General features: G+C 43.7%; 1 protein-coding gene across 6 annotated transcripts in view; it reads left to right on the plus strand.

Annotated features, from left to right (window-relative positions):
- IP3K1 (inositol-trisphosphate 3-kinase-like protein) overlaps positions 1-15,000 on the plus strand; it is a 122,768-nt gene that overhangs the window by 106,856 nt on the left and 912 nt on the right. For 5 of the 6 annotated variants that reach the window (XM_043017740.2, XM_086548829.1, XM_043017741.2 and 2 more), the window contains 7 exons: positions 9,965-10,372; positions 10,685-10,916; positions 11,255-11,385; positions 11,571-11,705; positions 12,185-12,358; positions 12,979-13,152; positions 13,344-15,000. The exon at positions 13,344-15,000 is cut by the window's right edge and continues 912 nt beyond it. In XM_043017740.2, the coding sequence (XP_042873674.1) occupies positions 9,965-10,372; positions 10,685-10,916; positions 11,255-11,385; positions 11,571-11,705; positions 12,185-12,358; positions 12,979-13,152; positions 13,344-13,403 (1,314 nt within the window). In that variant the 3' untranslated portion in view covers positions 13,404-15,000. Of the gene's footprint in view, positions 1-4,187; positions 5,146-9,964; positions 10,373-10,684; positions 10,917-11,254; positions 11,386-11,570; positions 11,706-12,184; positions 12,359-12,978; positions 13,153-13,343 lie in introns of those variants that run through there. The other variant, XM_043017739.2, reaches the window with a different exon arrangement.

Here is a 15,000-nt window from a genome sequence, read left to right on the forward strand (position 1 = left end):
CTCAAATGTTGTCATGAATCAGCGTCACCTACTGAGAACTTCCACGAGGTAGTCGCCTAGGTAGGTGACTCGGGCTTCCTGTCGACTGGTTGGTCAACGTCAGAGAAGTAATTAGTTATTACGCATGGTAACTTCTTTCCGGTAATCCTCCTCCTTCTTCTTCTTCAAACTCCTTCATATTTTATTCCATCTCCTCCTCCTTTTTGTTATTGTTATTTTTTCCCCCTTCACCTCCCTTTCCTCCTTCTCCTTTTTCCCCACCCCTCCCTCTACCCCTTCCCCCTCCCTTCTCCTTCCCCTCTCCTTTCCCTTCCCTCTCCCCCTTCCACTTCCCTCTCCCTACCCCCTCCCCTTCCCTCTCCCCTCTCCCCTCTCCTTTCCCTTCCCTCTTCCCCCTCCCCCTTCCCCTCCCCCTTCCCCTTCCTTATTCCAGACCTTCCCGGAAAGGATCGCTCTTGCGTGCAACAGTCGTTGGTTAACCGCCTTGTTTCAAGAAGGGACGAGCAAGGGCAAAGAGACGTAGCAAAGACGATCAACAATGATGAGAAAGTGAAGTTCCGAGAAGAAAGACGAACCTGGAGATCTCAATGTCTCAGTGTAATAGATTTTTTATCTCTTTTTATCCGTTTATGATGTTCACTCAAATATGTTACTTCGTTTCTTGTTATTGTTGTCGTTGCTGTTCACTTCCTCTTGTTCATAAGACGTTGCTTTAATCATTCAGGAATAGCCGTCGAGGAGCAATTATGCCTCGCGTTTACTGACAGTCCTAGATTTTGCTCTCTAAAAAATGACATTAATTATTTTGATAATAATGAATAACTAACAAGATAACTAACAGTAAAAAAAAAACAACAGCAAGAAGGCAACGGAAAATCAGCAACGAAACAACAGTGACAACATAGATAACAAAAGGATAAATCATAATCATCAGCATTGAAAACAGAAATTTCGACGAGGTACTGGTGTCCTCGAGTACAAGCGAACCGAAGGCAGTAGCGCGCCAAGTGCAAGCAACCGGCGGACTGACTGCAGTGTTTTTCAGCGAAGGGAGAGAGAGAGAGAGAGAGAGAGAGAGAGAGAGAGAGAGAGAGAGAGAGAGAGAGAGAGAGAGAGAGAGAGAGAGAGAGAGAGAGAGAGAGAGAGAGAGCAGATCGGCCGTGTAAGAAAAACGAAGTTAGTTTACTCGATTAAAGAACATGAAAAAAACTGCTGATCTAAGACGAGTGATGAATTAGACGGAGTTCATGGCCATGCATAAGAGGCTTAGGATTTGACAATAAGCGTTTTAAGAGTATTTGAAATAAGACGAAGAGAGGGAAAGGGAGAAGGAAAATAAGCTTATGCAACATTTCCTCAGTCTTAATCAAGGTGAAGAATAAAAATAGGAATAGAAAGGGAAGGAAGATCAGGACCTCTTGGGAAATGGGCAATGAGCAGGTCAGAAGAGTATGTCATGGCAGCGGCGGTAGGGGTCTTTCGGAGAAGGCTCAGGGCCAAGGGTAGGAAGCACCTATAGGGACAGGTAGGCAGGAGCAAGCTAGCAAGATTATGGTCGGAATTAAGGCTACTTATGGACTTGGAAAAGGAGAAGAGAAGGACGTAGAGACCCTAGCAGGTACCGGGGCGGGAGCAGGAGTAGAGGCAAGGACAGGCTAGCAGGACATAGCATGGTAGGGATAGGGGTAAGGGTATGCCAGGGCAGGGATAAGCCAGCAGAAAACAGCATGACAGGGGGTAGGGTTATTCCGGAGCTCAGCATGGTAGGGGGGGTAGGGTTATTCCGGAGCTTAGTCAGAACAGCATCACATAGGGATGGAGCTTGGGTATTCCAATGAAGGTGCACACCAGTTGAACAAACCGAGGCTGATATGGATAGGGAGGGTATGGGTATTCCGGGGTTATGGGCAATCGGGCATGAGAAGGAAGAGGCGAGGCGTCGAGGGAAATCCCCGCGCGTGGCCTTGGCAGGAGCGACATGGACGCCGGCCGATGACGTATGTTGCTCTCGTCACTTGTGGAACTGTTTCTGGAAACTATCGGCTCGGTTTCCCGTACGGTTCCGAGCGGAAATGGTCCGTGTGATTTTTTTTGTTTTTCAAGTACCGGGTAATACCTCTTTTACGAAGAAGAATCCAGTACGCAGTTCCGCCAGGCTTAAAAGGAGGGCTGACGATGCTTGCGGTGATCACGTGACCTTGTTGCGTAGAGCCAAACTAGACTCGCGAGCTGTGCTTATGTAAGATTCTAATTATCCTCTTTAAAATCCTTTAGATTCTTGAGCTTCACGTATTGCAAGGCTTTCTGAGCCGGCAATTCATCATAGTGATTATCATTATTTTCATTATTATTGTCCCCATTTTCCTCATCATGATGATTAGGCTAAAGTGATTATTAATGTTATTTTTGTGATTTTTAATTATTTATTTTTAATATTAGTGTATATCTTTTGACATTTTTGTTAATATCTGCAATTTCCTTTTTATTTTTTTATGGTAATTTAGATATTAGTTTAAATGTGATAGTAATAATGGTAATAATAATAATGATGATAATGATGATGATGATAAAGACAAAATGATATCAATGGTAATGATCATAATGATAATGGTGAGGATGTTAATATTAACAATAATGATAATTGCAATAATAATGAGGGTGATGATGAGATCGATAATTATTAGTAATATCAGTAATTCTAATATGGATAACAATAATGATAGTAACAATAATGATAGCATGATGGCATTAATAATGATATTAATGATAATAATAATGATAACAGCAATGAAAATTTTGATCATTCTTATCATAATAAAAAAATATTATCATCATCACCATCTTTATTAGTATTACCTGTACTTCGACTTCTGTTATTCGCATTTTGTTGTTGCTTTACGTTTGTTATACTTATTCGACACACACACACACACACACACACACACACACACACACACACACACACACACACACACACACACACACACACACACACACACACACACACACACACACACACAGCCGAAACTTACCAGGATAGTTAGTCACATTTTCCCATGTCAGGAAAATAGTAAATAGCCCCCCCCCCCTTTGGTAGGAGGAGGACAGCTATGTCGGGCCAACGCATTAGTTCAGTGGTCACGAAGCCCCGGCGATTGGTACCCACGGCCAGGCTCGGCACCGGTATCCACCCTGTCCCTGGAGCGCATTCTCACCTTCGCGGCGTTTAATGGGACATTTGACGCGCCTTGTGTGTGTGTGCCAGCGCCACTTTGGATTCTGTTGTGGGTCTGCGGCAGGTGGAAGGCCATGGCAAAAGTCTCGCGGCCAAGGTAAGGCCGTGCATGACCATTCCGGACGAAGGACAGACCGAACGGTCTCTCTCTCCTGCGTTGTATCCCTCGTCCTGGTAGTCGCGGGGGTTCTTTCCAGGTCACTCGGGTTGGTCGCTGTGTTCACATCTCTTTGTGCGGAGGGTTATACGGAGGAGGGATTTCCTCTAAGGTTTGTTTGTTAATGGCGAGATGTCTTGTACGCAAGGCCTGTGTAAGAATGGGATGACGCGGAGGGGGGACGCAGCCTTTAGGATAGGGACAGCACTTACATACAGTGTGAATGGTTGAGTTTAAATGCGGTCGCTTTGATGGTATGAGGTGTCATTCATATTCTGATATTCGTGCGTAGATCATACCGTATTGACGTCAATCTTATGCGCTTTGGACATTAGATCAAACAAGTGGTACTCCACATATGAACATTCTGATATGATTGAAGGGGGGTTCAGTGTTTTTTATGTCGACGCTTGATCCTTGCGAAGAAAACGCCGATATAAACGGATCAGTCGTATCAGCTCCAGAAGCGAGGAAGAGTATTCTGACATTGAGCCACATTGGCCTTGGTCAGATGTGACACCATTTCCCTGGCGACAGGTTGGCTCCACTTGGTTCGACAGGGAATTATTTATTACGGCAGGATCTTGGAACCACCATTCTGCCGTCGGTCGAGTGGTCGCCAGGCGGATACCATCTCGTCCAGGTCGGCAGCGCGTGGTGGTGGCAAGTCCGGGTTCTTTCGGTGAATTAACTTATCATAACACCCAGAGTCCGTCTGTGACGTCACCTGCACTGATGACCTGACCAGGCTCGCCCCAATGCCACGAAAGACGCTTCCACGGGAGGAGTCCTCTCGCCTCGTCGTCCGCTAACGTCGTCCGCTAACACAGGCGCGGCGCCAGGGATACCCAAGTCACCAGGTCCGCAATCACCAGCATCAATCTCAATAAGGTTACGGTTTACCTGAGCTCCCCCCCCCCTCCCCCTCCCACCTCAGCCCTCGTCTCCAAGGCTGTGAGAACGGAGTGGGGAAACGTGGGTCTCGGGTGCGATCCGCCGAGAAGGTTTAGTAGAGAGCGAAACGTCGGTGCGAGAGGACGTCTACGTGTCGCGCTCCGTCGGCCACACACACACGCTACAACTCCACGGGCTATCGCCCTCGCATTTCAAGCTTCGCTGAATCTTGACGCTTGAGACTAATTCGTGGTCGAGTGAAGTGAGGATTTTCATCACAAATCTTCATTAAGTGCTTGTCGCCTCCTGTGACGAAGAAACCCAGTCGGCCGTACGAAGACGCGTGAACGCCAATATAGAAAGTTCGAATCCGATTCCGGCTGACCTGAATTTTCTTCGGGACCCGGAACGAAAGTGAACGTTCCTCCGGGCGAGAGAACGTCGTGTAGGGAAGGGCTCGGCGGGCGTGAGAGGACGAGCGCCGCCGCATCGCCCTCCTGCAGGAGAAGCGAACCCTGTATGGCTGTGGGACCGCGTGCCTGGTGCAGGACACTCAAGCGAGGCGGGTGTCCGTCCATGCAGCAGAGGACGCACATGACCAAAGAGATATTATAGCTCTGGCACACCGAGCGAGGAAACAGTACTCCCCAAAGTGATACCGTAATCCGCCTTACAGTGCTGTGATAGTGCAAGAGTGAAATCCGTAGTGCCACAGTGATCGAGAGCGAGCATGAAGGCATCCGTACAGCTGCCACTCACCCAGATGATGAAGGAGACCGAAGGATCTGCGGCGGAGGCCATGGCCAACACCAAGGAGCCGCAGGATCTGGCGCTTCTGAGATTCCTGCTCCTCCTGCAAGTAAGTACTCGCCGCCGGAGGGATTCGGCCGTGAACTTGCGCGAGGAAAGTTGCGATTCCCGTGGACAGCGGAAAGCACTCGGCCGTGGCGGTCAGGGGCCGCGCTGCACGGCGAGGAGGAGGAGGAGAAGAAGCGAGAACTGGGTTTGCACGAATTTGCGATCCGAAAAAGGAGAAAGGGAAAGGGAAAAGGGGGGAGAAAGAGAGGAAGAGAAGGAAAAGGAAAAAGAGAGGGGAAGGCAGAGAAAGAGAGGGGGAGGATGTTATTACCGCCAAATGGTAATGAAGATCGTATTAATAATTTCTCGGTTGTTTTAATTCAATGTTTAGCGGCAATCGGTTTAAATTTCATTATGCTTCCTTTATATTTGCAATGTAAACATGATTGATAATTATGAGGTTTAGCATTTTCATGTTGAAAATATTTATATATACATTGTTGTTGCTGGTTAATTATTGTGGTATTATTACTAATCATCATATTGATAATTACGGTAACATTAATAGAATGACAATGTTATGTTAACAGATAATGGTAATGATACCCAATATAATTATGATCCTTTAGATAATTACGATGATTTCTCTGTCGTTACCATATTGATAACGGCAAATAATGATGATTACAGCGAAATGATATCATTATCCTGACTGAAACGTTAATGAGGATAATAATAGTAATTTCAAAGCAGAGCCAGTCACTAAACTACAAATGTTAATAGCTATAATTAATAGAAGGAGCATCAGAGTCAATAACAAAAACATCAGCAGATACAACAATTTGAATAATTTATTAATGTGTCAGTTATTCAGTCACGGAATAGTGCGATGATTGTGATAATGGTGATGATGATAGTTGCAATTGAAGGAAACCGTAATAAGAACAGAGTCAATAGTAATCATGATGATAACAGAGATAAGAAAAGTGATAACAATTGCTATTGTTATCAGTAATAGTAAGAATAGCAATAATGACGCCATTGGTAATGATTATGTGATTAGGAAGCCAACGACAATAATGCTGATAACAGCGCCATTCACGATAACAACAGGGAACATAAACAACCAGACGATCTCTTTACAAATTACCCTCATCGATTTGATGATACCTCTGATAGGGTGGGGGTGTGGGGGAGGGTTGTAAGGGGGAGAGGGGGGACTCTAGAAACCCTTCTAGTCCCCCTACCCCTCTTAATTTCCCCCTCCCGTTCCCCCTCCTCTCCACCTCCCCTTCCCCTTGCCCTTCCCTCCTCCCATAGGCATACGTCCACACACGCTGACTCAGATACCCTGTCATACCATGTTGCTTCCTGCCCTGCTCGGTGGACCCGCAATGTTGAAATGCGGAGTTCCCAGCGCCGCCCGAAACCCATACGTATCCGGTTGGGCTCGGGAAAGTGAGGGGAGGGAGAGGGGGATAAAGGAGAGAGGGAGGGGAGGGAAAGGGGAGAGGGTGGGGGAGGGAGGGAGGGAAATAGGAAAGGGAAGGGTGGGAGGGAGACAGGAGGGAAGAGGGAGAGGGGAGGGTGGAAGGGTAAGGGAGAAGGAGGGAAGGTCGGGGAGTGGAATTAGAAGAGAGATAGAAAGAGAAAGAAAAAAGACAGAAAAAGAGAAAGAGAGGGGGGGGGGCTATATAGAAAATGTGTCACTGTTCCCCGAGAACTAAGGTGTACAAAATATTTGAATTGAACTTTCAACTATGATTTACTTTACAATTAATATGGATATGTATGTATATATAGATATATACATATGTATATATGTATATATTACTTTATAACATGCAATTACTGTGTCTATTTCTAATAACACAAGAGTGCCGCAACCTAGTCTACAGAATGTGTATGCCCTTTTCAACAAATGGTTGTATATGAATCACCCAGGTGTGCAATGAGCAACTTAAAATTGAATAAGATAAAAAAAATAGAATAAGACCAGGTGTCCAGTTGCCATATTTTCCATACGAAGGGAAGGGGAACAAGGAGACGGAGGGAGGGGGTAGGGGTGGGAGTGGGAGGGTGGGTGGGAGAGGGGAAGGGGGGAAGCGAGAGAAAGGAAAGGGGGATAGAGGATGAGAGATAAGGAAGGAGGAGGTGAAAGAGAGCGAGAGGGAGAAATGAGGTGGGAGCGATGGAACGGGAATGAAAAGTGTAGGAGAGAGAGAGAGAGAGAGAGAGAGAGAGAGAGAGAGAGAGAGAGAGAGAGAGAGAGAGAGAGAGAGAGATTTTCTTGATTTTGTTGCTGTTGGGTTCATCATTATAACTGACTGTATTTGCAGTATTTACTAGTACTTTCATCGCCGAAAATTTACTTTTGTCTTTGAATTTTCTGTTTCGGTTAGATTTTATTTTACGGTCCCTGTCGAGATAGTGTTAATGTAAATTTACACAACAGTTGTTTCTTTGTATGAGATAAAGAGACAGGCAGACAGACAGGGAATAGAGGAGGTGAGAAAGAAAGAAAAAGAAATAAAAAAGTGTATCTTTTCCTACTGTATACCTAAACATAAACATGAGGCATAAGCTTCTTTTTTTATTCAAGATAAGCATTGTATTGTTATGCCGTGTGATGCCTTACTCTCGTGCGTCTTGTCTCCAATCGCTGTGATCGTATCCAGCCCTTTTTACGTCTGTTTGTCTTTCCATTCACATTCCACGCACGGCGAAGTCATCCTGTAAACACAACGACGGTTGGTTGGCGCGAAAATGCATCCGTTGGTCTTCCTATGGTCTTCCGCTTTTATATTTGGTGCGTGTTCGGTGTGGCATTTGGGGGCACGGTTTTAGTGCGACTGTTTCTGAAATGCGTCCATTGAATATTCTGGAATGTGTTTGATTTGACGTATATTTTTGTTTGTTTGTTTGTTTGTTTCTCGATATCATCACAGTGCCGGACACACCACCTCCCAGCAAAGGTGTATGTATCCGGGTGGTCGATTCGATGACTTGTTTGATTTCTCTTAATGAAACAATTACCTAATCTAACCTGCCTTAGATCCAGGTGTGCCTCTGACGACCTTTTAACATGACGCAAAGGGTGTGTCTAAAAAAAAAAATATGATTTCCTAAACGATGCACTTACTCATGCCTCTCCAGGACACACTATGTGAGCGCAGGACTAACTTTACATTCCATTCTCTAGTTTTTGTTTTGATCTTGAAGCTTTGTAGTATTTTAATTTGCTGCGTTTTTTTTTTTTTGTTTTTGTTTTTTTTTAAGAATTTATTTATGGGTATTGTAACGAATTCCGGGTCTTGATATTGAAGTGTGCATTAGTTATACACATGTAGTTAAACAGTAATCTTAACAGCGAAGGACTTAGTGGAGACGTAGCCGCAGCTGTCAATACGGAAGTTTAAAAGGACGGGAGACACAACTCGCCGCTTGCCTTACGACATTCATAATTTTGACGTCACAAGCACCATTCTCGTTCGTCCGCATTGTGTGTGTGTGTTTGTTTGTTTGTCTGTGTTTGTATGTTTGTTTATTTGTTTGTGTTTGTATGTGTGTGTGTGTTCGTGAGAGAGAGAGAGAGAGAGCGAGTGTGAGTGTGCGTGTATTTACGAGAGTGTTAATGACCGTGCATGTGCTTTACCCCCCCCCCTGCCTCCCTTAGCAATTCCTGTTATCATCTGTAACATCGGCTCATCAGCGCCGCCCTCGCGCAAACACACACACAGCAGCCCTCCGCACGTGCCCCGACACGCGCCACCACATCACATCACATCACATCACATCCGGTTACGCGGGTGGTGATCGTGGCGCTGAATAATGGCATTTGAGATATTGGTTATGATGGTGATTGTTGTGAACATCCGTGTGAGACAAGGCAAGGCAAGGTAAGGTAAGGCGATATTAACCAAGGTAAAGCAAGTTAGCCAAGCCAAGCCAAGCCAAGTTATGGTAAAGCAAAGTAAGCCAAGCCAAGCCAAGCCATGCCATACCATACCATACCAAGCGATGCCATGCCATGCCAAGCCAAGCCAAGCAAGGCAAGGTCACATTGGGTTACCTGAGGAACAGGAGACGGATCTCGGGATGACCTTCGCGCTCGCTCCCAACCCCCGCCGTTGCTCTTCGATCATCCGTTAGGGCTGTGGCTGCCTCAGCACAGCTTTACTTTAAAAGAGTTTAATATCAGTCATTTATCTATTTACCTATCTATCTGTGGGCAACGCACCCTCGTACTATAAGAGTTTTCCCCACAGTTCACGAGGTCCTTACTCGCTCGTTGCGGCTGTGGCGAGAGGGGTCGAGGTGAGGGGGATGGGGGAGGGGCGGGTGCTCAGGTGTGGTTACACAGATTCAGGTGTGTCTTTGACGTCATGGATCCCATTTACCGAGAAAAGTTACGCGCCTTCGATGCTCGCACACCTGCCTCGACACATGTTCATCTTGTGATTACCGGGACGCCTTTGCGGCGGGATATTTTGGGAAACGGTGACTCACTTGCATTATATGTCGCTAACGTAACGGCGTGTATCGGTAACGTAAACACGTTTGGAAATAGAATTCATTGCTCGTTAATGAGGATTTCGACGCTATTTATAGCCGGTAAGAAAACATACAGTGTTGAGTAGTATTAGGGGAGAGAGAAACACTTGTCAAGACTCATGTTCGGCGGGCGAGCGCTGGAGGGAAGAAATAAGGGCGTAGCGCAACAGCCGTGATTATCGTTCCTCTTGTGTGCAGTGGGAGAGCGGAAAGGCCTAGAAGAGGGAGACTTGGAGGCACTGTGCCTAAGTAGCTATTAGGCTGTAACATGCATCGCACAGGTCTTAGGCGGAAGAACTCACCGTGGATTTGCTTTCTCCCTACAGGTAGCGGGGGAGCGGAAAGCGGAGATCGAGGAACTCCTCCGGGGCACCGCGGGGTTCCGGCTGGCGAAGCACCAGAAGCCGCCGGAGGAGGAGCCCAACCACCAGCCGGACAACCACCGGCCGAAGCGAGCTCCGCTGGCCAGAAGGTGGAGGAAGAACCTCCTGAAGAAGAAGTCGAGCGAGGATGACGAGGCCTCCGCCACCAGCTCCTCGGCCTCGTCCACCAACTCCTCCACCAAGTCCAGTAGCAGCATCTCGCCGTCGCAGCCCCATGCCGCCCACCGCGAGGAGGTCTGCGCCAACGGCCACCTCAACCTGGCACTCGAGGACTCGGAGTCGTCCTTGACGAAGGACGGCCTCAGTGCCGAGGACACGGCCGATATGTCGCTGCTGCAGAAGCTGGCGTTGGTCAGTATCCCTCTCGTGGTCATCGCCTACACTAGATTTTTTCTACTCTTTTATTGCAGGTTACTCTGCATTTCAAACAGATTTGTTCTAGGCATTTACGGGCATTATAATGTTTCCCCACAAAGTTAGATATTACTTTACAACCTCACGGGCACTGTCAATTCTAGCTTTACACATGCCTCTTAAATATTGTAGAAATATCTCTCACATTGTTATAGGGATAAGCACAAACCCATTGGTATCGATGAATACCACTAACTTGGGCGTGCCTGAATCCGCTCGCCAGACACTAACAAGGAACCCATCTTCCAGAATGCGCTCAACCTCACAGCCCCTGCATCCTCAGTCCTCCTCAACAACCGCCGCAACAGCTGGGTTCAGTTATCAGGTCACCCGGGGTCTCTGGCACCAGCTGGCCCGGGAACCATCTGGAAGAAGCGAGGACCTGAGCCCGTGGAGACGCTCGCTTACCAGGCCTTCGCGCAGGACCCGGCCAGGGAGCTCACGCCAACCTTCTTCAGGGAGGTCGTCTATCAAGATGAATGTATCCTTTTGAACGCCCAGGGAAGGAACAGAGGGAGAGGGGGGGGGAGGGAGAGAAGATGAAGGAGAAGGAGAGAGAGAAGATGAAGGAGAAGGAGAAGGAGAGAGAGAGAGAGAGAGAGAGAGAGAGAGAGAGAGAGAGAGAGAGAGAGAGAGAGAGTGTGTGTGTGTGTGTGTGTGTGTGTGTGTGTGTGTGTGTGTGTGTGTGTGTGTGTGTGTGTGTGTGAGAGAGAGAGAGAGAGAGAGAGAGAGAGAGAGAGAGAGAGAGAGAGAGAGAGAGATCATATAGTAGCTTCCAATAACTAGATTAGAAGTATTTTCCTTAACTTCTTATCACAGATTTTATTGAGATGCAAGACCTATTATATAACTTCCACAACCCATCAGTGATGGACATAAAGATGGGAACACGCACCTTTCTGGAGTCGGAAGTGACCAATACCAAGGCTCGCCATGACCTTTACGAAAAGGTAAAACTCCTCCTTTTTTATCTCTTATTTAAGCAAATGAAATGACTCTATACTTTAAAACTCTAAAATTCTTTAAACTTGGTGATTAGGTACATGCTAATTAGAGTGCAGGAGTTTTTGCTGGACTGTTTATTACATGTTATTTATTTGGCTCTTCATTTTTTTTTTTTTTTTTTTCTCGGCAGATGATTAAAGTGGATCCTACAGCTCCAACCCCAGAGGAGCACGAGGCAAAGGCAGTGACGAAGTTGCGATACATGGACTTTCGCGACAACATGAGTTCTTCGCGCTCACTCGGGTTCCGGATAGAAGCTTTAAAGGTTGGCGCAGCGTGAATTTGTAGAAGAGTAAAGACCCTATGCAATCATCTCAAATATAGTCATTACTGACAGCCAAATGTTTTCCTTTTGGTATAATCTTATAATTTCTTGCAAGTGTTCAGCCACAAGTGTTCTCAGCCTTTGAAGGATTTATGAAATGAATATTAGATTACAGTGTCTATACTTTTGCTGCTAGGTGAGAAGGAGATGAAAAATTATGTGATGAAATTTTAATTCTGTCTTGAGTTCTTATTGAGTGATTATCTTATCTGAACCAGTGATTTCTAATAATTACTAATAATTATTGGTAATTACAAGAAGTGTTCGAGTTGCATCAAGTATGATAATAGTATGAAATTTCCATTGGAAATGATTGCCATTATAACTTGGTTCATGCAAAGATTTGTGATGAAACTCAGGTAGATCTAGTTCATAATTGTTATACTTCATTACTGATGTTATTTTATTTTGTTTCATAGATGACTGGTAGTGATGCTGTTACGGAACTTAAGACAGTCCGCAGTCGTGAAGATGTTGTTAGTACCATGGGTGGGTTTCTTAAGAGCCGAGAGAGTACCAAGCGTCAGGTTTTGTCACGTCTTCATCATCTTAGAGATACATTCGCCAAATCACCTTATTTCCAAAAGCATGAGGTAATTTATTGATTTGATTTCATATTGTATAACCACAACCCAGACACACGGTTGGATAAATTTGTGTGTGTGTTTGTGATTGAATGGGCATTTCCATTCACACACGCTCGTATGCATGTACACCTTTGCACACACACAACACACACACACACACACACACACACACACACACACACACACACACACACACACACACACACACACACACACACACACACACACACACACACACACACACACACACACACACACAACACCACACACACACACACACACACACACACACACACACACACACACACACACACACACACACACACACACACACACACACACACACACACACACACACACACACACCAGCCACATACAAATGATAGAATTACAATCTCAGACATATGAAATTTTAAATATGTATGCATACAGATTTATATGACCTGGTTCATATATACAATTATATGTACATTTATTTATTTAATTTTACCAGTGGAATATATTAAATGTACTGCATTTACCTTTACATATGGAGCATAGAGTGCCAATGTGTAACAAGATGCTAACGTGTATATTCTCTCATGACTGTAACAAGACACTAACTTGTATGTAACTGACCTCCCCAGGTGATTGGAAGCAGCATCTTAATTATCTACGATGATGAAAAGGCGGGTGTGTGGATGATAGACTTTGCCAAAACCGTAGCCGTTCCAGAGGGTGTCAGCATTACCCACAGAGAACCCTGGGTCCTCGGTAACCACGAAGAAGGCTTTCTTACGGGAGTAGATAACCTCATAAAGGTATGTGTGAGCGTGAAGGAAATCTCTTGAACTTGTAACTTGGAAAATGTTTATTTTTGGAGGACAATGAAATAGCTACGGATAGGAGGTCCTAAGTATTTTATTTTTCCTTCTCTTTCTTTCTGTTTCTCTTTTATCTTCTTTCTTTCAGTAATATCTTGATATTGATTATGGTTTCTGTTGTGTTGCAGGTTGTGGAGGAGGTACCCACGGTGAAATCCCGGAGATTAGGGTTGTTTAGCAAGTCATAATTAAGATTATACATATGCAAATTAGTTTGTTATATTTTGACCCATGTTGCTGGAATCACAATTGATGAAGGGCCTGAAGTTACAAGACCTGTATTTGTATTGTAGAACATTGCTTGCAATTTCAGTTGAATAGTAACATACCTAACTTGCTATGATTTAAAAAATATAGTAGCTGCTACTCTTCTGCAGTCTCAGAAAATCAAATTCCTACCTTATAGATGCTATTGAAATAAGAAAAAAGTTATGCAACATTGTAAAAAATGAAACACAAGGATTATGCTAAATGTAATGACACGTATTGGTTCGCTGTTTCCAAAAATGTTAGATTTGTTCATGTTTTTTTTTTTTCTTAATAGTTATCCATTGGTTACTGGGACCATAACCACTGCTCAATTATTTAATGGACTTAGATGTTATTAGTATGTGGACACGGGGACAAATGTTAATGTTTTCAGTGAGAGAATTCACAACTTCAGTCCTTTAGTATAGTAACATTTATTACTGCTTGAATTTTTCATATAGGTAATCTTTCCTAATAGTGAACATAGACATGACATTTGCTTTTAAGTGTCATTGTACACTGTGTAAATTTGTGTATTTATGACAAAGTAATTTATTTTTTTGTATATTATCTTAAGAGTTTCATCTTGATGTGCTGCCTTCTATCTCAGTCATTTTTTAAAACTTTTGGTTGTTAAATGTTGACTATTCAGTATGACGTCTTCAAAATTCTGACTTGTATTTTAAAGGCATGATGATAAAAGTAATCAGTGTGCCGACTCTTTATTTTCTCTTATATTTCATTGTGGAAACCACATATTTGTTTGAGTTATCATAGTATTTCAAACTAGTTGATACTGCCAATTTCTCAGTTTCTAGCGGTAGCTGTGACGACATAATAAAGCTCACCTGATGCTTTTTTTTTTTTTTTTTCAAAATCCTGTAAGATTATCTTTTGGTTTAGTCGACAGCTTTTGGATATTTTTCCCCCATCAACAATATTCCTTTCGGATTCCAGATTTTTGCATACTAAGGATTTTCAACTAGTTCTTACTCATATGAATCATAGCTCTTACTCATATAATCCACCTGTTTTGCAATTATCATCCTTTCTAAGAGTTCTTATGTGTTCAGCAGAGGATATGTCTTCATAATAAAAAAAAAAAAAAGTGAGATTTTGCATATCAGTTTCACTAATATTCATTATTAATGACTGGTTAAAAAAAGTTAATTGTCTTTTCTGTTTCTTTTGTGTCAATATACTTTCCTCAAAGCAAGACCAAGTACTGTAAACACACTTCATTGTTAAAGCTGTGGGAACACTTTTAACATTACCAGATATTTCCATCTGATAACATGGTTGCACTTGATGTAATAAACCAAAGTGTTCATAGTTCATTATACTAAAATGGAATAGTCTATCAGTTCATTCTTATATGTTTATGAATATGTATGTACTATATATATATATATATATGTATATATATATATATATATATATATATATATATATATATATATATATATATAATATATAAAAATAAACATATATATATATATATATATATATATATATATAATATATATATATATATAT

The sequence above is a fragment of the Penaeus japonicus genome, unplaced genomic scaffold (assembly GCF_977035675.1).
Source record: "Penaeus japonicus unplaced genomic scaffold, GWHDUDI00000001_assembly GWHDUDI00000021, whole genome shotgun sequence".
NCBI classification, from domain to species: Eukaryota; Metazoa; Arthropoda; class Malacostraca; order Decapoda; family Penaeidae; genus Penaeus; species Penaeus japonicus.